The sequence below is a fragment of the Genypterus blacodes genome, unplaced genomic scaffold (genome assembly GCF_046128005.1).
Source record: "Genypterus blacodes isolate CSIRO-AG114 ecotype Tasmania unplaced genomic scaffold, CSIRO-AGI_Gbla_v1 ptg000072l_1, whole genome shotgun sequence".
NCBI classification, from domain to species: Eukaryota; Metazoa; Chordata; class Actinopteri; order Ophidiiformes; family Ophidiidae; genus Genypterus; species Genypterus blacodes.
The window spans coordinates 919,031-941,376 of NW_027466882.1; the positions used below are offsets into that span (position 1 = coordinate 919,031).

The following is a 22,346-nucleotide window of genomic DNA, read 5'->3' on the forward strand; positions in this document are numbered from 1 at the left end:
TGAGTGCAGATTCAATAAAGAGACAGGACACATTATAAAGAGGAGGAGAATGTGAGAGGAAGAGTAGCTTGTGGCAAATAGAGAATCCCGAAGAAACAAAATGACATTACGATTTTTTTGTTTTGCAGTCTCAGAGAAACAGAATCACAGTCAGTCCAAGGATACATCCCACCAGCAGCCTGGCTGAGTGGGTGAGCAGTCCTGTCATTTGTTTATCTAAGCCCTTGGGCCTGCGTTCACCCTGGCACCCAGCTCTGGTTGCTGTGTGTTGGCGGAGGGCAAGCAAAGGTCCCTAAGCTCAAACCCATCCCCATGCCAACACCTTGGGACAGAGAGCCATCGAAATTAAAGTCCATGCCCTCTGTGTCCATAAAGTCATTGAGGAGGATGGAGTCTACATCGCAGTCCAAGCTATTAGGAACACTCTCCAGCTCCAGGTTAGCCATTCTGCCGTGGGAGTTGTGTTGTTGCCCGTGGTAAACAGAGTTCCCAGACGGGTGGTTGTTGTGGTAGTAGCCGTGCCAGGAGTCAGTCATGCCCTGGAGGTGACCTCCTGGGTAAGGATGGTGTCTGGGGTGAGGGGCGGATGCCAGACGACAGGGGTCCTGGGGAACTTCCATGACACCAGCGGGATTAGGTGGCAAGGACGCCGACGTGGGAAGGTGGGGGCGGGGCCCGTAGTGGTTAGATGTCTTGAGGCTGTAGGGCTGCAGGATGTCGGTGCTCACCCGTGGGGAGAGGGCCTGAGAGTGAGGCCCACTGTGCATAGGGTTATGGGGGTTATGGTTGTGCATGTGGTTCTGGCTGGAGTGAGAGTTGTGATCGTGGCTGGGGTTTATTTTGTTACTGTGACTGTGTTCGTGACCCTGACTGTAGTCGTGAGCCTGGTGCGGCTTGTGACTGTGGCTGTAGTCGTGGCTGGCTTGGTGTTTGTGACCCTGATTGTGGCTTTGATGGTGGTTTGTGTGGTGGTCGTGGACAGAGTTATGGCCGTTGTGTAGACTGGGATTGTGAGCATGCTCCTGACTATGACTGTGGTTATGATTGTGGCTGCGACTCTGATTATGGCTGTGCTGGTTGTGAACGCCATTAGTTCCATGTGTCATGAGTGTGTGTGAGTCCCCTCCTTGGACAAGCACTGTGTCTTTGCTACAGTATGCAGGACCTCCGGTAAGCAAACTCTGCAGAGCGTTGTTCTCTGAGTAGCCCCTCATCGGGCGTTGGAAGCTGGCTGGCTTGTTCTCTTGGATGGTCTCCATGGGAGTGTGGTGCCGGAGCATACCCATGGATGGCTGTCCATACATCAGCCCGCAGTACGAGCCTTCTGCCTTGGGCCCAGGCACGTAGGGGTAACCATTGCATTTGATTTGTGGTGGCTGGGGGTAGACGCTCTCATCTAGACTAATAGCTCCAGTCAGGTCAGTCAGCTGGGGAAGCTCTACAGACGGGCAATGGCCCCCCGTGCCAAGGGCAGGAGAGCGAGTGCTGGTCGGACTGGGGTATAGTCGTGGCGAAGCTGAGCAGGATAGACCCCCTTCTTCTGGTTCGTCAGCCTCTGCCTCAGCCAGGATGGGGGAAAGGCAGCCACTCAGTGTGGATGCCGAGGAGGAGGTGCGGGAATGGAGGTCCGTCCAAGTGTCATATTCCTCGCTTCCCATGCCCACACCTCCTTTCCCTGCTGGACTCCCATGTTCTGGGGAGCCCTGCATTGCGGGACCAGCCCCCTGACCTTGTCCCCGACCCATGGCACCGGCTCTCTTCTTACTGATGCGGCCCTTGGTCTTCAGATACCTGGTGCCATTGTCTATGGAGGCAGCGCGTCGTCTGGGTCCCTTCCCCATCTTTCCTCCCTCTGGGTTCAGCATCCACCAGGAGCTCTTCCCTGTCCCCTCATTTTGCACCCGGATGAAGCGACTGTGCAGGGACAGATTGTGTCTGATTGAATTCTGGATAGAAAGAAACAGATTGGAAGGAGATGATGGGAGAGAAAGAGGAAGAAAGGAGAGAGAGAGAAGAAAGGAGATTAACATTAACACCCAAGAGAGCATTCAGGGTTAAATAATAATTTCTTGAGAACACAAAGTCATTTCAAATTACGAGCAAACTATTGAGGCTGTGACTGGCGGTGTGACTGAAACAGATGGATAAAGAAAGAGCGGGAGATGGAGGGGAGAGCAAAGAGGGCAGGGAGAATGAAAGACCAATCGATACCTCCCCTGACCAGCCTCTCCTCTCCGCACGCGCTCACTGAGTCATAATATGGACATGGGTGCAGCCTCCACATCAAACCATCACCAAGGTTACAGAAATGAATCACGCGAGGCAACCCAATCACAGACAGCCCATATCGATTGCAAGGGCCTCCAAATATGAGCACTTGAGATCCAGCCAGAGACGGGGAGGAGAGGGAGGGAGAGAGGGAGGGAGGGAGGGAGGGAGGGAGGGAGGGAGGGAGGGAGAGAGGGAGGGAGGGAGGGAGGGAGGGAGAGGCGTGATTTGGCAGGAGAAGATCTGGAAGAGCACCAGACAGAAAAAAAGAAACATTCATGCACTCCGTTATAAAATGGGGGAGTGAGCTGGGTAAGGAGGAGGGAAGGGAGGCAGTCGTTTAACCTCTTTTAAAATTGTGGCACAATTAACGTGACTGCTCGCAACAACAGTTGTGTGGGTATCGTCGTGACAATGTCTTGTGAGTGGCTAGGCAAGGTGAATGTCAGTGGCTGTTTGTGTGTGTGTGTTGACAGGATAAGACTCTCCAGACCTCAGTATAAGTGTCTGAGTGACGGCTGTGTGGTTAATCCAGGGCTCCGCGGCAGCAGCATTTGAAGCCTGTGCCAACCTGGAGTTGAGTCGATGAGATCTGAGCCCGCCTAAAGGAGGGCTTAGCGGGGATACACATCATCTCAGCTGGCCAAGTTAGTCTAAGTACAGCGTGTTCATCCAAAATCAGAGCCGCTTGTGTCATTATTCACACTCACTCCAGCTCTGGCAACCCCCCACCCCACTTCTATTCCGCTTTCCCTTTTGCCATCTTTCACCTCTTTCCACCTTCTTCTTCGCAATGCTTGTTTCTGATCTTAAGGGAAAGCTCGGCCCAGACGCACCCCACACGTGCAATCACACACACTTTTCGTTTTCCTCTCTGGAGATATCTATCTATTTCTGCCTTGTTTATTACCTGCACATAGCTCACAATCTCTGTCTCCTGATATCTCCAGCCATTCTCTATCTTCATTCACTCCCCGCCTCCTGTCCAATTTTCCTGCTCTCAGGCCCATTCATCTCCCGCCCCGCGTCCCGGCGTCTCTTGATCACAACATTGCTCATTCTCTCCCTCCACACATCCATCCTCTCATCACCTTGTGCTGACACAACTTCCACCACCAACCATCACCGCCGCCACCCCCCCTCCCTGAACCGCCCCCTCCCTCCGTCATTCATTCACAGTGAAAGGCAAGCAAATATCAGAAACAAACAGCAGGAGATGCAAATCTATGTTCAGGGAGCCAGCTTACATTTCACCCTCCAGTGCAATCCATACAGTCAGCATATGTGACCCCCCCCCCCCCCCCCAACATTCTGGCTGCATAGTTGCATAGCTGAAACTGGACAGCCAGCGAGAGGAAGTGGCTCTTTGTTGGTACAGCATATTATGAAAAGTATAGCACCCAGAAGAGCAGGTAATGGGTTTCTTGTAAAATGTTTACAGGGGGATTCAGCTTTAAGTGGGCTGCAAATCAGTGTTGTATCCTACTTACTATACAACATTCATATTGAAAAGCCCCCCACCTCTATCTCTCTCTCACATACACACGCACACACACACAAACAGGCCCTCAGCATGACTCCCAACAGGTAATTTCAGCCCATCCGCCACTCAAAACATTTTGCACTGAGTAGGCTCTCATCACAGACGTGGAAATTGGATAGGAGAGATGTATTTATGTTTTTTTTCTGCCATTCAGGGAGGGGGGTCCTCTCCAAAACAGCAGATAAACAAAATCGTGCGAGCAGAAAAGCTCAGCAAGTGAAAAACGGCAAAACGGGCTGAGTGCATTCTGCGGCGGTGGCACGCTACAGACTTAATCAAAGGCAAATTGAACGATGACGGCGTGCAAAAGAGGCCGTCAATGGAGGCGACCCGTGTCAGGTGATCTGAGAGTGACGCCCCTGACAGGTTCCTCAACGACATGACGGCTCCGGCTGGGCGTAGCCATGGCAACAGAGTAAACCAAAAGAGGGAGAAACGAGGAGAGGGGAGGTGATGTTGGGGAGGAGGGGGAGGCGGCGGCTGATGCTGTTTGATGCTGCAGGCAACTCCAAACAGCCTTTTATCTGGGTCTGTCAGATTCCTGCTTCCAATCCACCAGGGAGGCTCAATCACCAGTAGTCCCAACGCCTCACTACCTGTACGAAGCTGTGATTAGCAGCCGTGAGTGCGCGTGTCGCGTGTGTGCGTGTGTGTGTGTATGTGTGCAAGAGAGAGGAGAGACAGCAAGATTCTGCACAGCTACAAAAACAACCATTATACCACAAGAGAAGTCTGTTGTTGTTTGACCAGATGATTTATTGTTCAGTTCTATACTGTGGCAGCTACAGTATCTACATTGTATACAATACATCCAACACTGCTGATCTGTTGTTTTGTAATCCGACAGCTGTTTACAGTGTATTCTGCATAGATTAGGATTCAACTGGGGTTTTTTTTTTACATCCGACAATATAAAAAAATAATCTGCTGATCATAATTAGTTTTAGCTGATATTTGGCACCCCTAGCAACTTAATTGAACACTTTTCCCATTGAACACAGGAGATCAATAGGAAACCGGGGAATCTCAACAAATTAGAAGCAGTTGGATGAAGCTGTAAAAAGGGTCCTCTAGTTCTTGTAACATTATACGGTCTTGGACGATGCTCAGGCTCTCATTTGCTTTGTTTTCTTTTGCTATTATATTTCTGCATGCTTGTCTTTAATAACAACTAAACTATTCTGGCTCATTATGGCATCAGTTTGTCCATTTAAAAACAAAATACATATCTAATTAAACTATATTATATTCATATTCATAGTGATTGACTTTGCTTTGTCAATATATTTCTAAAGCTTTCTAAAGGGAATTATTTCTATATCAAAATAATTTTCAGTATATGTGTATATACGTATATTTTTCGATTCATAGCCAGTTAAGGAAAGCTTTACATTTGCTCTTGCTTTAACTATTTTGTGTTGAAAAAAGAAGAAGTAAAGTACAAGCTGAGAATAAATTCGAAAACTCTCACTAATGCAAAATGACTCACAAATATGGACATATAACTATAAATCCTATAAAAATGCAACTTGCTGGCATCTGGCAGGAAATTATATGGGGTTATGAACAATTCATGAGGCAATTTTCGAGTGGCACATTGCTCATTGCCCTTTAATTTAGGCAGAATTTAGACCAAGTAGAAGTCTCATGTCAGGTGCCAGGTTAAGACAGGTGAATGAGAAGTCACATAGGAACAATTTTGCAAATACAATGACATGATCGTCTGAATTTAGGGATACAAAACCTGATTGAGCGTGTAGGGTAACTGTTGCTTATTGACAGAAACCCAGTTCAAGTTCAAAGTGAGCAGCTCACTCGCAAATGAAAACATTAAACCGTTATCTTTGCCGCACATTGTTGCTTCTATTTAAGAGAGCCTGAGATGACTTTTGTTGGAGCATTACAAAAATCTTCATCTAATTAGTGAGTATTTTTTGTGTACTTAGCAAGACTCTCTGTCATCAAACACACACCAATGTGAGGTTGTTTCACATATTCCCGACACAAATGTACTCGCTTATTGAATAGAGCTATTTTATTCTGGTGCAGTGATCTTATCTCATCTTGATCTTATCTTGTTTCAAAATAGTGGCAGGCAGTTGTAGGAAACACTAAAAACATGTTGAAATGTACTTCAAACGTATTACACAGGAAACACAGAAAGACGGGATGAAAATGGTGAAATGTTACAAACTCTTGCCTCATTATCGACTCCTAACGACAACTCATCCGGTCAGTGCCAGACTGGACGGTTTCTGAAAGCATCGACTTTGACTCCAAACAAAAGTTAAATTCAAGCTGCTGTCATCTACTGGCTCTCTTGAGACAATGCTGCAATTCTTACCCTCACTGATGGACCAGCATGTGCAAGCGTCAGTGTTTACTCTATTTATGTCTGTTTTGCAATTAAGACAACAATGCAGCATGATAAATGACACACTGCTTAATTGACTTAGGACAGGAAGTACACTACGTGAGGAAAAGCATGCAGATAATTTATGGCAATTGTAAGCCAATATATGTAGAAGTTTACATGCTTGAGTACATTGATCACAAAATATAGGTCTGATTCGATCTGATTATATGATTATCTTTGCATCAATTGATCAGATTAGGTCAAATTATAGATGCATGCATGTAAACGTACCTACGGACTTTGACAGCATTGAAGCCAACTGAGTCCAATCTATCAGTCTGACTGTGGTGCAGGTTCAAAGCATCATGAGTGCGGCAGGGCGTCTGAGCGAGTCTGAGGGTTTATTGCATCCATAGAATAGAGTGAGAGATTTCCCTGATTAACACTCCCAACCAGAGAGGAGGAGACCATCACTAAAAACCCTTGTACATTCTTTGTTTGGAATAAAGTCAGACTCTCAGCCCTCTCTGGCACTTGGCTGCCCATCTCTGCCTTTGTGTACATATTAACTTGTCAGAAAGACTGATTCTGAAGCAGAGAATCCCATTCCCTCTGCTCGCAGCCTTTGCCTTCTCTGCTAATGCAGGAGGAGATGGACTGCTGCGGAGAGAACGGTGACTGAATCTGTCCTCACACCCACCCTGAACCACCGCAGGGAATCTACTGCATTACACCCAGGCCCACTTCTCTATTATTATAAATAAATAGAGTTTGAATTTGACCCTGACACGCTGCTTCTTTCACTGAGTCAGGGGATAATCAGTCCAGTGGTTAACTAATGGCCCGTGAACACAGAGATCTATGTTACACATTTAGTATTTCAAAATGCCAGAAATTTCACAGGCAGCAATTCATGAGCAGGTTTGAACGGACTGGTCAGAATTCAGAATGACAGCTACTACTAGCAATATCTGTCAAATGTTTAATGTTGAAGCTTTGGAGTCTGTGTCGGCTCCGTGGCTGTCACACTGGAGAGCATTACAATGTAAAGTGTTGCTATAAATTGAGAAATTGAGTTTTCAAATCTCCCCTCTAGCAGGAGGTCATGTGCACATCATCCATTTCACAATTCTCTCAAATGGAACAAAGGACAATTTTATAAAGTATAATTATTTTCAGCTACCTTGTTCCTTTTTTAATTCCGTGTTGGCTAGATAACTCTAATTACATCTGTTGCATATTATTCAGTTTGTGTTGCATAGCAACTACAGTGATGTAACTCATTGTACCCATTTCCCTCTTTTTTTTCTCTACCACTACGGGCGATTCTCACCACTGGTCTTTGTGTCTGAGCATCACAGAACGTCTGCACTCTTAATTCTAAAGTACAACTTCAATCAATATATAATCGTGTTCTTGTTCTCATGCCACAGAAAAATAAATCAATCTGTGTAAATCAAGTCAAATCTACTCATCATCTTTTCCAGATTGTCATTTAAAACCAGCATTTAAATCCCACGATGTGACACATGTTCATCTTCAATGTGCACCTGCACATGTATGTACATGCACACAGACACACGTTGCACATTGCCCACCCTACCCCACCCCAAACTGGCAATCATACTTAATCCCTCTCCAGCCTGAGTAATCCCTGACAATCCAAGGCTAATCCTGGTTAATTCTGGGCACTCCTCAGCTGAGTCTCACCCTGAAACCACAGAGACAGGGTGGGGATTGGTCAGATCAGATAGAGATTGGGGTGGGGTGGCGACGGTGATGAGAGATATAATTGGTTGGGCAGTTATTGTGAAGCAAGAAAAACAAGTACAGGTTTAGTGGCTCTTCAAAAATACACCCAGATTGACCCGTACGACGTCACATCACAGCCTTACTGTACAAAACATGTTTGTCACCACCGGAGTTCAGCATGTTACACCATCACCAACATCCGCTGTAATACACAACCATGTTAATATACCTCCTTGCTGAGTTTAGCAAGAGACGAAACTGTTATCTGTTATCATTTAAAGGAGGAGAAAATAAATATCTTTAATAAGAAGAAATAGGAATTCGAAATAAGACCAGAATGTATAAGCAGCTCCTCCGGTGTATTGGGCTTCTGAAAAGTCATTAGCCTCTATTCAATCAGCTCTACCTACCCAAGCTCCAAGCTCAATTCTTCTTAGCGGCCATTGATCCTGATTCCAAAATGAAGCACTTAAGATGGCTTGATCAAGCTGCGCCTTAATCTAGCTTTAAGGAGATTGAGACCTTTTCACCCCGCGTCTCAGTCAGACTTATTACTTTGGCACACGGGTACAGTGGCAGTAAGGGCACACTCTACTATTACAGACTCACGGTGGGCTCTGTTGTGGCTTTAAGCTTCTTTGCCTCCTGTTTAAGCAGGGAAACCTTTACTCTCTCCTAGTTTGAAGAAGCTGCCAATATGTACGAAAGCCAGAGCGTTAATGAAGCAATACGTCAACCGCTGCGGATGGAGGGGGGGAGGGTTTTAACAACACGGTGGCCTCCAGTGTTTGTGGGCCTATTCGATTGAATTTGCACATGGAAACTGCTGGATATCTATTTGAACCATTGGTATACTCATGAGAGCATGGAAAGCCCGAGCACGGAAACTAAGAGGAAACTGATTTACCTCGTGGTGCAGCTCTGTCAGCGCTAAGAGGGGAAACAGGTTGCAGAAGAGTTCTGCTCCTGGACATTTTTATAGTCTACGTTTACCTCTCCATCCTCAGCAGAGAGACGTCTCTTGGCGGGGATTCTTTGGAGGATTCACGAGAACATCATGTAGTGGATTTTATAGTGCTTTCTGCTTCACATTTTAAGGAGCTCCTCTTCTAATTTATGATGCATTCCATGGAGCATTCAAGAGGAGTGTTGCGTTTAAAATTCCAGGCAGCGCTCCATTAGATCTGGTCCGGCACAATCCAGCCGAGCATTGTGGGGATTGTTCCGCGCCGCCTTGTTCAGAAGTAGCGGGACTAGGCAAAGCCGTTTTCTCCTCTTGCTCAACCATTATTTATTAATCCATTTCACACAGCCAGGAGTCATTATGCACGGTCCTGTCAATGGGTATCTCTCTATGCTGTGCATTTATTTGATAATAAGCAGGAGTGGGGGAGAAGATAAAAGCGCTGACTGCGTTCATTGTGGAGCGTTTTCTGCAGGCGGGGAGACTTAAATGAGAGCAGCCAGGCTCTGTGTGGGAATGGGTCTTGTCTGCTAAGCCTGTCTGGAGGCAATCGATGGAAATTAGTCAACGCTAAAGATTCACTTCCTGTGACTGATGTCACGGGCAGCGCTTGTCTCTTTGAAGGGAAATAAAGAAGTGGGAGGCTGAGGGATTAATGGGGTTGGAGAAGGTGTGAGCATGCAGAGTTTGGTCGGGGGAGGGGGAGGGGGGGCTAAGCTGGGAAAAAAGATACTATTCTCTGGTGGATTTCAGGAAAATAATAGGTCAAAGCATACACAGGAATGCAGGGTAGCAAGGAACGTTCAAGAAACACAATAACTTAGTTGTGTGTAAGCAGCAGCATAGAGCAGTCAGTAACAATAAAGATGTGCAGTCGCAGTTTTACAAGCAACACTGCTGCTTCTCCCATTAAAGCACAATGTGCAGCACAGCGAGCAGAGCTGCAAACACTGAAATAGCACCGGGGCGGTATGAATAAGTAAGGTCGTCACTTTGGAAAGTGTTTAATTTCATCTGCTTGGGTTTCACTTGTGTTTCTTAGTCATTTAGCAACTCAATAAATGTTGACAGAAAATCTAGGTTACAGCCCAGAGAATATGTGATTCATTTATGGTGCCGATTCAGGACTTTACTTTATTTTGTTTTGCTCTCTGACATCACAAATGCTTTAGAATTTTAAGTACTGCTGTTATCATTAATTGTGAAAAACTATTTGCCGGAATATTAACTTGCCGAGTACGCATGCAGAATATTTAACAAGTAATGTTCTAGATTCTTTCTGACAGTAGTGTAAAATGTTTGTAAATAAAGTGTCTCCTATGCATAAATGTTTAAGTCTAAGTTGCTATCTGTACTGTACAGAATGTATAAATACCCATACACACATCTCACCCTGATTTTGTATTACACATACAGAATGTGTTTGTATGTATGAAGGTCCATGTGTTACAGTGCTATATTGTTTGATTTTGTTTGTTATCCAATTATATCTTACTACTCCTTTGTTGCAGTCTTTTACTTTGTTACTTTACTTTATTCTTTGCAATTAAAAAAAAGTGTCAAAGCACTGAGGCTCACTCCTCCTTTTCAAAATGCTAATAAATGATTTCAAAACTATTTCAAAATTCATCTGGCACTAGTCGGAAATGTTTGTTAAAGTAAAACAAAGAACATTCTAGAAAGACATAATCTGCTTCAATCGAGAATATTATAACACTGAACATAAACAACAAAACTAATCCATGTTATTATTGGTACCGTGAGTACAAATCAGTGGGTTCATTGCGTCATTATGAAACAATAGATGCACTGTTTCAACTAAAAAATCATCAAAGAATGCTTTTCTCCAGAGTGGACAATGAGAAATTGTGCTTGCAGCACTAGCAGCAGCTTTAGTCATCCAGTCGTAGTAGCTGTGACAGTGAGATCAGAGTTAGTGTCTTTTGCAGTTGTACTCTACTGAAGGGTGCACCAGTCTGCTTCTCCTCAAAGCACAGCAGAGGGACTAAAGCCAGCCCTCGGGCGACAGAAGGCCTTTCGCTCTCCCTCGCTCCCTGCGGAGCCCCGCGAGCTCGAGGGAAGTCGGAGGCACAAGGCAAGGAGGGGAAAGACGGGTGGAGCAAGGCAAGGAGTGAGACGACGTCTGGGGGCTAACCGGGGAAAGGTAGCCGTGAGGCGAGCCTGAGGGGCGGACAGGTAGCCCAGTCCCTGGTGGAGAGGCCTCTAATTGGAGCTGCCGGCCTGCAGAGGCAGCTTTTCCCTCTGCGGCCGGACATAAGGAGCCAAGTAAAGGAGAGCCCGGGGGCGGGAGGAAAAGGCGGATAAAAATAGAGCCGGCAGATTAACGAGCATCTGAAAGCAGGGCAGGGGATCGGAAAATCCTCCCTGCGTGCCAGCGATGCCCAGTCCCGGGGCCAGAGCCAGCACGGTAAGGACTGACGGACACAGAGCGGCCACGAGTGTGCTTCCTTCCTGTTGGCCTTCCTCGCAACGCTAACACACCAGGGGGGTATTAGAATACGAAATGTAACACTTAGGTATGATTAAAGCTTCATAAGTTATAAATAATGGCTTTATTAATGTTAATAAATAATAGATTCATAAAACATGCAGTTCATTAAGTCTAAAGTTGTAACTTTTAATTAGTCTGGGGTTCATACGCTACAAAACATTATTTAAACCAAGCACCTAAGAATAACCTCACCAACAACTCAAACTCAAAGCTTCATGCATGTGGACTGGTATGACACTCAGTAAAGTAATAGAAATGACAGAAGTACATAGATTTGACTCAGAACCATGTTGTGTTGTATAAACACTAAGTTTATTTAGTATACACGGTCATGTGCATTTTTATTAAATTATATAGTTTATCTGGAAATTAATAAATATTCATATATATCAGAGTTTCCTTCACCAGTCTGGCGGTACAGGAAATACTGAGCCGGAACCGCTGCGTTGTGTTATTGTAGTGATTACAGTAATTTAGTGGATTAAAGTGAGTTTGGTATGAAGTGTGACTGTAATTAGCCACTACTGGCTCAAACAGCAGCTAAATCATATTACATATAGTATGTACCTGTACAATACATTAACAGATCTGCAAAAAGGAAGTTACATATTCAGTTTTAGTATTTTTATCTATAATTTTCAAATCATACATTTATGAAAATCTATTAGATTTCAAAATGCGTTTAACTTTTTCTTTTTTTTTTATCTGTTGAGTCCAGAAATGTTTACTTTAAATTTACTGTAATCGTATCACATACTATTTCTCTACTTCTTAAGTTTATTGCTCCATTGTTGCTGTTATTATATTTTATAATTATGCTGGCACAAAGTAACTTGTGCTGTTGGAGGTGCCAGCTAGCGAAACATTTTTGCAACCTTGCAACCCAAAAGTTGCTCTTAAACTCTCATTTAAACGAGCCTAAAGGGAAGTTGTCGACTCCACCCTTGACACGCACTCACAAGAGGAAGTCACCTCCGTGTCTGTGATTTCTATCCCCCTCCCTGGAGCTTTCACACACCAGGTGGGGTATCGTGACACCTATGGGAGCCAAAGGCGAAGCTGAGAAACAGGCCTGATCACACCTCCCACCGGGTCTCCAGAGAGCACCACCCACCTCAGAGCTCACCTGTCACATCATCCACACACAGAGGCAATGAGACACATGCAACAAATGCACTGATCCACCGTCAAAGAGTGAAGAAAACAGTCATTACATGTAAATGCAACATACACTGCAATCTCTGTCTGCACTGTAATTAAGGCAAAAATAAGGAGAGAGACGTATACATGAGCAGAATTAATAGGATTCCACCCAATAAACAATTCATTAAAAGTTTGCATATCTTACGCAGATTCCGTCAATTTGATTAATTAATTGTAATATAACTTCCATGCAGATGTACAGAATGTAAAGGGTGTTTTAAATGATATGTAAATGAAGGGAAGAAGGAAATAAAGGACGAAACACCGGAATCTAACGCAACTTAATGAGGTTCATAACTTTTCCTTATGTCTAAACAAGGACTTCAACCTTTGACCTTTCATCCACGATTCCGAGTTGTGATTCCAAAGCTGGTTGAGCTGGAGACCATCAAAGGTGTTGCTTGATAAACATCAGGGATCGCAAGTGAGATTAACAAGATAAGAATAAAGAAGGAGACAATGATCAAATGTGTCTCTTTCTAAACTGGACAAAACAATACCTCAATTCAGAATTCATCGTTTTGAGCATTTAGTTTCACAAACAGCTTGAATAAAGTGTCAAATGAATGACCTGAACGTGGAGTATCACTACCGTGCTGCGCAAACATTATGTACTTTCTTATTAAAAATCTTTTTACAGTTGAAGCAGATTTCAAGCAGCATCATGTCCATCATGGCTCATTAGAAACCTCCCAGTCTCTCTAAAAAACAACATTTATCAGTGCAAATATATATGTTCACAATATCTACTTAAATCCTGTGTGGAGTCTCGCTGTTCATAAAGGATCATCAGCATTTATTCCATATTTTAATTGCTTCTTGGTAACCGTATACTTTTATTGGGGCTCAAACTTTATACCAAAAGAAGAAGAAATGAGATCGAATTTAAGGGAAAACACACTCGAACACACACTCACACTCATCCACGATGCCTTCACGGTTTACTGTGATTGAATTAGTCCCTTTAGCTCAGGTTGCTTTGAGCTAATTCTTAGAAAACTCCTCTAAAGTACTGGAAACATGAGTTCTGTTCTCCTTTTTTTCACAAAAGCAATTCTGCCACTTCATAATGTCACATTGTTTCTAAGGAGTCAAATTGCACCAATTATGTTCACAGCTATGCTTCTGAAAATGAAATTACATGTGCATTGTGCATTTGATAAAAACTTCAATGAATTAATCACACAAGTTCATCTGGTATCAAACCATTTACACAAACCACACACTGATGCAGCACATATCACCCTGGCAAAGACAAAGGCACACAAGCACACACACACACACACACACACACACACACACACACACACACACACACACACACACACACACACACACACACACACACACACACGCATCTCGTGCATTGCTAGCATGGCATGCTGGGCCGGCTCATTACTACCATGCCAAGCTACTAGTTGCTAAGGAGACCTGAGGGAGAGGGAGGGTTCCTGTTGCTATGGCAGCAAGCCTGCATCCTGCCAACTGTCTTCCCCCATGAGACCTGACCATCGTAGACAGAGAGAGGGAGAGAGAGGGAGAGAGAGGGAGAGAGAGGGAGAGAGGAAAAGTGAGGGCAGGACAAAGTGCAAAAGAGAGAAAACTGGAGGGGGTTTGGGTGAAGATGTTGAAAGGAGGACTTGTAAAGACGCCTGCGAGGCAGAGGCGGCGTGCCGGAGAACCACAGAGGGCTGCTGAAATAATGTGCCGGGGGAAATTGATGAGGTGAAAGCAGAAAAATAGGGAGTCCTTGAAAAAAAGAGAAAGCCCAATTGAAAGAGCCAATGTGTGCGCAGCAGCTTTCCCATGGCCACGCACTGCTGCGTCTCCTCCTGTTCACCGCTCAACATGCTCGCTGCCGCCTGGACCACCACTACTCCATCCAGGCATTGAAAAAAAAGAAGACACCCAAAGAGAAAACAGACTCTGTGCAGAACCCCCCCCCGCCACCCCCCCCCCCCCCCCCCCCCAACCCCCCCAAATCTCTTTCCCAATAATGCCACGGATGTCCCCGAGTGAACCGCTTTGGCTCTTTGGCTTTAGTATGGAGAGCGTGAGATCTGACGGAGCTTTTTGGAAAGCACATTCACACAGCCCATCCGTCATGGAAAAGAAATCCGCTCTGGTGCGAGTGAGCGGTAATAAACGACGGATTGGAGGGAAAGACAGAAAGGGAGAGAGAGAGAGAGAGACAGGGGGAGAGAGGCAGGGAGGGAGAGAGGAGCACCTGGGAGGGATGAAGAGAGATAAAGAGAGATTAAAGAGATTGGCGACTGCAGAGGGAAGAAGGGCGAGGAGGTCAAACAAGGCGAAAGAGAGAAGTCCTCAGTCTCAAATTGAAATGAGCCTTAATGGTTTCCATGGACACAGAATTGTTTCCATCCCTCTCTCTGTCTCTCTCACTCCCATCCTGCTCTCTGTATCTCTGTCCCCCTTTTTTCTCTGTCTTCATTGGGCCTCATTAAATCACTCTTTTCATAGCGTATAACTGGTTTACCACAGAGATGTGTGTGTGTGTGTGTATGAGAGAGAGAGAGAGAGAGAGAGAGAGAGAGAGAGAGAGAGAGAAAGAGAGAGAGGGAGGTTTCATTGCTGAGCTTACAACATGTAACGTGAAGTTTTTCCCTTTTAAACTGAGCTGAGCTGTAACTTTGCATTTCATATTAAAAAACCTTTCTTCGTTGTTTTTTTTATCTCTAATTGATGATTTTATATCAGTGAGGTCACGTTATCAGAATGTAAAGTTACAAATAGCAGAAGACACATCTGACGGCCACATGTAGCTGAGATGAGGCTGATTCAGTTACATGTAAATGCTTTGGACATATTGTGTTTCATTATCATCGTCTCTTTCTTTTTATGCCTGTACATTATTAAAAACACATTTGTTGATTGGCCTTGGTGGGGGTATGAGCTGTCAAGAGTGCAAGTGAAGTGAGTGCTCATTTGTATCATAATATCAGTCAAAAGTAACACGTTATTTGTGTTGTTTCAATATGTATTTACATTTCTTTTCACATAGCATCTGATTATTATCGGGAAAGATAATAATTATGATCGTTTACAATTCTATAAGCTTAGACTGGTGTTTTTACTCAAATACGGGATATGAGAACACCCACACAGAGACACACACACAGACACAAACACAGTAAATGTCCTCTCTCTCTCTCTCTATCTCTCTCCCTCTCCCTCTCCCTCTCTCTCTCTCTTCTCAATCTGTTTCTCATTGCCAGGGAATGTGGCGTCTGTCTCATTCTCACGGACAGTGGGAAACGAGTGCCTCGTCACCCTCATCCTCGTGTAATTCTCTCCTCCTTTCCCTTCATTCAGTCCCCCCCCCACCCCCACCCCCACCCCTCCCCCCCCCACCCCCACCCCCACCCCTCCCCCCCCCCCTCGCTCTCTCACTCTCACATACACACTCACACTCATATCACACAGACATGGCTTTATTGACTTATTCATGCATGGGTTTGTTTCGGGGGCAGAGCTCCTGTCTGCCAGTCTGACAGACACCCCGTGAACCCTCGAGACTCCTCTCCCCGTCCTTGCACACAAACACACACACACACACACGCACACAGACGCCCATCCCCCTGCCCCTGAACCCCCTAACCCAAAGCATGGCACTAAGTGTACTCGGTAAGCAACTGGGGTTCACTGGGGTTTCTCCTCCATGTCCCACTCCTATCGTTCCTCTTCCCTTCTGCTCAATTTCTCCTTCCCTTCCCTTCCCTTCTCTCTTTTCTTCCTCTGCAAGGGAGAAGGGGAAGGTATGCCCACATTTCCCAGAACAAAGACAGCCCAATTAAGTCAGTTTGAGTTAAGGTCTGTGTGGCAGAGAAGGATAGGAAGGGGAGGAAGCCGGAGAGAAAAAGCGACGGTGAGGAGCGAATGGTGGAGAGAGGAGACAGTCTAACGAACAGGGAAAGTGGGGGGTAAAATAGAAGTAGAAGAAGAGGGGAGTAAAGAAAAAAAAAAGAGGAATGCGAGTCACTTTGTTGCGGAAGCGGGTCGACTTCGTTTTTAGCTCCTCAATGGGAGACTATGAAATATTAATAACTGCTCCAGCCATATACTTCAGAGGCCTATGGTAAAACTTAAAGTCTAATGAGACGCTGCTCATGAATTGCTAATAGCGATGCTGGAATGTGTGTTTTTTTTGTGCGTTTCAGTGTCTGTGCATGTGTGTGTGTGTGTGTGTGACGAGGGGGGTCAAGTTGGAAGCTGAGGGGTGGGCTACAGCAGTCTTTCAAAGAGTAGACGGGAAAACTTCATTAGACGCCCGAAGTTTTTCCTCCTGCACATCTGAGCCGTACTTTCTTCAAACTACCACCAGGAGAAAAAACGTCACTGTTCTCGCCCGGCTCCACAACGACAAACATCATAAACAGAGCTGTTTTAATTGAAATAGAATGGGAATGGCTGTTCGGTTTTCCTACACTTAAACTATGTTTGACAGGCGAGCCCTGCAGAATATTTCTCTTGGAAAGACTTCAAACCGCTAAAACAATTATTTCTTCCCAGTTACGTCTCATCAGTTGTGAGCAGTTTAACTAAAGCTTGACTTTTTTTCCTTTTCCAGTTTGAGGGAAGGAGTGATGAGGTAAAACTATCAAGTATTTCATAAGAAAAAGCAAATATTATCATCGTCATCTCTTTCACCCCTTGGATTTCTCTTACGACACCTTAGAGTCAGAGTTGGAACCTATTAAGTTAGAAAATCATGAGACATTTAAAGGTACATATTGTACTTTTAGTTATCATCCCTCAATTTTATACTGTAATAGAATAGGAAGTATGTGTTTAACATTGTCAATTACAGAATTTGAGGTTCATGCAAATAGAACTGCTTGTTAAACTTCTTTACTCTCTTCTTTACCTGTTTGAGCTTGTTTTAATTTTCTTTAATCTTTTCTGTTTTTAATTGTATTTTAGTGTACTTTTCCTATCCTGATGATTTTAATATCTTATTGTAAAGTACTTTGAATTGCCCTGCTGCTGAAATGTGCTATATAAATAAAATTGCCTTGCCTTGCTACTCAATAAGAACATTTTGTACATTATGTCCTCTTTAGGCCAGAAGATAATGATGATGATGATGCTAACGATGATATAGTTTTACATCCTTCCAGACAGTTATAGACACTGTCTGGCACGTATATAACTTTTTTGGTATTCTGCGTACTGACAGAAACCTCCACGCACTGATCCACTACAGAATGATCTATATACATAAGCCTCCTTTAAACACATAAGCCATCTATCTCTGAGGTACCGTATGTGTACCTGGACGAATAGCTCCAGTCAAATGTGCTCCGGAGCCGGCGGGCGTCACAGAGCCTTGCGTAACCCCAGCTGGCTGTGATGGGGGAGTCTGAGCCATCAGCTGGGGGATTGTGGGCTGTGTGCAGGCTGGGACTGAGGGGAGCCCAGGGGTGTCGCCCTGCATCAGAGTGCTGCTTACTGACCTCATTTCTAACCTCCCAGAAAGTCCCCTGGCAGGGCACTGATGGTGAAATGGGTGTGACTGCGCAAGTAAAGTTAGACACATATATGCAGACCATAGTGCCCATTCATTAAAATAGGATATGAACAACTGAGACTCTTCTAATGTTAGGATGGATAGATCATTTCCTTAACTCTACAATGAGAATAATTCATCCTGAAATGATTCTAATAAGCTGTTTTGATCAGATTTCCATATGCATGAATTTTTATTATTAGCAAGGGCCAATTAGTAATTAGGAGCAAGAGCATCAAGAGAATACTGTGTTTGAGCAGCTAATGAAAGAGAGGGAGTTTTCAGTTATTATTTTACTGAGAAAGTAGGCTACACGCCATAGCAAGTTGCAATTTGGAGGTCATCTTAAATATGTGAAGTGGTGATGGCTTATTTCGGTTTATGCCTCATCAACTGTAGAACAATGCGTGCTTGAAACAATCACGTGTAGGGAAACTCCACATTCTCAATTTGCATCTAAGAGTGAGTTTAAAGAAGAATTTGGAGTATTGCAAAAATACAATTCACAGTTTTAGAAATGTGGCGTCATATTTGATGGTTTTAAATGGTGTTTAATGTTTGAAAGTGTGTTTTGAACATTGCCAAAGCAACACCTACAGTATTGCATTCAGTAAGAAAAGCCCATATGCATAAGCACTTTGTTAGATTGTCGTTTCTAGTTCTTAACATCTGTGACATGTTGAGGTTGACATGTAACACCTGGTGACACAAAATATGAGCGCCATTTGGTAGCTGGCCAATCAGAAGAGCAGGATCTTTTCATTCATGAGACAGTATCTAAATTAGCTATTTTTCAATGCTTGAAGTCGATCAAAATTACTTCTTTTGCACATTAAAATGTTGCAATGGCTTCAAAATAGACCCTAAATGAAGTCAACGTTAATGGATGCAAGCAAAGAGGGAGAAATGGGCTGATTCAACATGGCAAACACCTCAATAAGGCCAAACAGCATCATTCATAAACAGTGTTCATAAGTCTTACTTGTCTATGTCAACGTTGCATTGAAAGAGGCATTTTGTCAGATATTCATGAAGCAATGTTAATGAAGCAATTTTAATAGTATATGGCTCACACGTGCTAGAAATCAATACAGTTGATACGTAAGACCACTCAGTTGATTATTCAGTTTATTTCAACATGTTTTGATCTGATCTCACACATTCTAATAGCACAGCGTGTCTTTCTCAGCTTCACTCTGTGTGCTCTGCCTGTCAGTCTGTATGTCTACACACTCACACACACACACACACACACACACACACTCCGGTTACGTATCTAGAAGCAGTTGTAGCGTTCTGTTCCTCCTCTATTAATATGCAGTGCCCTAAAGCAGAGAAGTAAGGTTTCATTTGCTAATTTAACATGTCACTTAGCTTTGACAGCACAGAAAGCAGCATAAAGGATGGCTTTCAAATGTGCACACACTTTCTCTGACAGGATGATTTTCAAATTGGCTTTGTGAATGAGCTTCAGTTGTTTTGATATGTGAAGCCGTGTGGTTCAAGTGATGTCTTGTGACTAACCTTCTGTGACCCCTGTGGACCATCATGATGGACACGTGTTTTACAGAAAACGTGTTTATGAACGGTCACAGCAGGAGGCGGAGGCATTTACCAAGACTATCGTGTCAGGCCTGCATTGTTATTTACATATGACGAATGCATTCCTACCTCTTTATATTACATTATTTCTTAATCAACAAAAAAGTTTTCTGCCTCAAGCAAGCAAAAAAACTATTTTGCCATTTTTCCATATAGCTTTCTAATTCAATGTATTGTTATTTGCATAAAAATGTGCGGATGGAGAGTCAGCTGCTCCGTAAAGTACGTGTGAGAGGATGAACGCTCACTGCGGAAATAAGTAACATACACATACTGTGCGGGCTGTGTGTGTCTGTGTCATCTGCTCTACATATAGGCCTGTTAACATGTGACTGAACAAATGCGTGATTTGATAATGTAGATCTATGTAGAACTGTGCTTTACCGTCAGCAGTTATGCAAGTTGGCATGCGTGGAGCATGTGTGTCACACATGCATTGTAAATATGTAGCTTTCGGATGTGTAGGAGTTCATTACCGTGTGTGTGGGTGTGTGTGTGTGTGTGTGAGTGTGTGTGTGTGTGTGTGTGTGTGTGTGTGTGTGTGTGTGTCTGTGTGTGTGTGTGTGTGTGTGTGTGTGTGTGTGTGTGTGTGTGTGTGTGTGTGTGTGTGTGTGCGTGAAGGGGGATGTAGGGTTACAGACTTTCCGCATGAGTGGGCCTGTCAGTGGGCATCAGTCAGCCAGGCAGCGACAGGCTGAGCAGATCATTAGCAGAGACATAGGGGGAAAGAGAGGGAAAGGGAGAATGAGAGGGAGAAAGCGAGAGAAAGGGAGTGAAGGGACAGAGCGGAGGGAAGGCCGGAGCACAGCAGCTCCTTTAATATCCGTCTTGAGAGAATTATGTACAGTGCACAGCCCTACACACTCCTTAGTCATGCAATCACAGCTCCATGGCTGTCCTGTCCGCATGATTCCGAATCCCACAAACTTCTTGTCAAGACCCGCCCTTCAAGCACAAGGATTGGATCAGTGCCATGGCAACACAAGAGTGTTGATTATGACAGCCGTGAAGCTTTTTCTGCCATCATCCCAACTCAACAATGTGCGTCTTATTGTAAAGTTATTGTTTAAGGTTACGTTACGTCAAGGTTAGGGTCTAAATCAACACCCTTGCATTGCCTCACATGAGCATGCGTATCTGATTGATCCTTATGCTTGGATGCTACACAGGGCCAGTCAAGCCAAGAAATGTAGTAGGATTGGGTATCATGCGTTCTGTCCTCCTCTGGCTTCTTACTTGCTTTTTCAATGACTTGTGTAACTTCAACTGCCATCCATATGGACATTTCTGGGTTGAATTTATCTCAAAACACAAATATAAATATTACAGAATTATATTCTTGGGTAAACAGCCTCAAGGAGAAAATGAATCTTACCTATAGTCATCTACACTGTACAGTGAAATAGTCATAGTGCTCTCATGGAGCTCTGTAGTTTTAACTTCAGGTTAAATACCTAATGGCTATTTTGCAGATACTGTACATATATTGAATATATATGTATATATTTTCTTCTATTTTCTTTCTTTTGACTTCTAAATTCTACTTTCAATGTGTTCTTTTACTGCTTGAATATATTGTATTGCTCATAGTTGTTGCTGGCATTTACTTACTACATATGCAATTGTATTCTGAATGCAATATTGGTAATATCATATTTATGTGTAGGAGAACACCTCACACAAATCATCAATGTACTTCACCCATCACTGATTCATGTTAAGACACATGATCGCACATACTGAATTTAACAGATGCAGAGTAAAATACAATTTTGTTGGTCAAAGAAGATACATTTGCTCCAACCTGACTGCTGCAACAATACGCTTAGCAACACAGTACTAACAGCAGCTTTAGGAGGGCCAATATCAGCCAATTACATTATTCATATCTGACAAAAGAATTACCACAAATAACGAGATGCAATGTTTTCTGCTTTGGACAACACCTGAAAAACCTCTAGTGATGTTTAACAAAACATGGTTTTCCAGGCCTATTATCTGTTATCTCGGTTTTGTAGTGATGAAAAACAAAGAATCTGTCAAGCAGCAAGAATGACACATGAGAATCTATTATCAAGTATTGCCAACAAATTAGCAGGAACACAGATCAACATCACCTCTTTGATAACCAACATGTACCAAAACTGACGGCCACATACTGAAAAAGCCTGATGTGGTTATTTAAAACTTCCCTGACATAGTTAAAAAATCATTTGTTCTATTTACCAACAACCTCACCTAACCATAAGTCGAGCCTTTACTAGCAAGTCCAGTTGCCTGAGATTACCTTTCCTTGGCTACCAAAACCTGGATGACTGAGATCCAGACACTAACAACCTCAGTTTGCTGCTGATCCTCATTCTCTTCCTTCTGCTCCCTGTCTCTCGTACAGTATATATGAAGACCTTGTGTATTTCCAACAGTCTCCTCCACAACTCCACTGCTTTGCATTTTGCCCTTTCATCGTTCGACGGCTGGACCCATAACTCATCTTTTAGTGCTACGGCTTGCGGTGACCACCTTCCACTCAACAACACCATTAAACAGGCAGATTAATGCCGCTATTAAATCTGCACATCGACTTCGGTGGCTCTCATCAAAGACGGTATATATGACTAG

At 43.9% G+C, this 22,346-nt stretch overlaps 1 protein-coding gene across 1 annotated transcript in view; it reads right to left on the reverse strand.

Moving 5' to 3' along the window:
* Positions 1-236: 236 nt before the first annotated feature.
* The window catches only part of foxo6b (forkhead box O6 b), a 33,341-nt gene continuing 11,231 nt past the window's right edge, over positions 237-22,346 (reverse strand). Inside the window, exon 2 of the mRNA XM_076157231.1 lies at positions 237-1,946. Coding sequence (XP_076013346.1) covers positions 237-1,946 — 1,710 coding nt within the window. The remainder of the gene's footprint in view (positions 1,947-22,346) is intronic.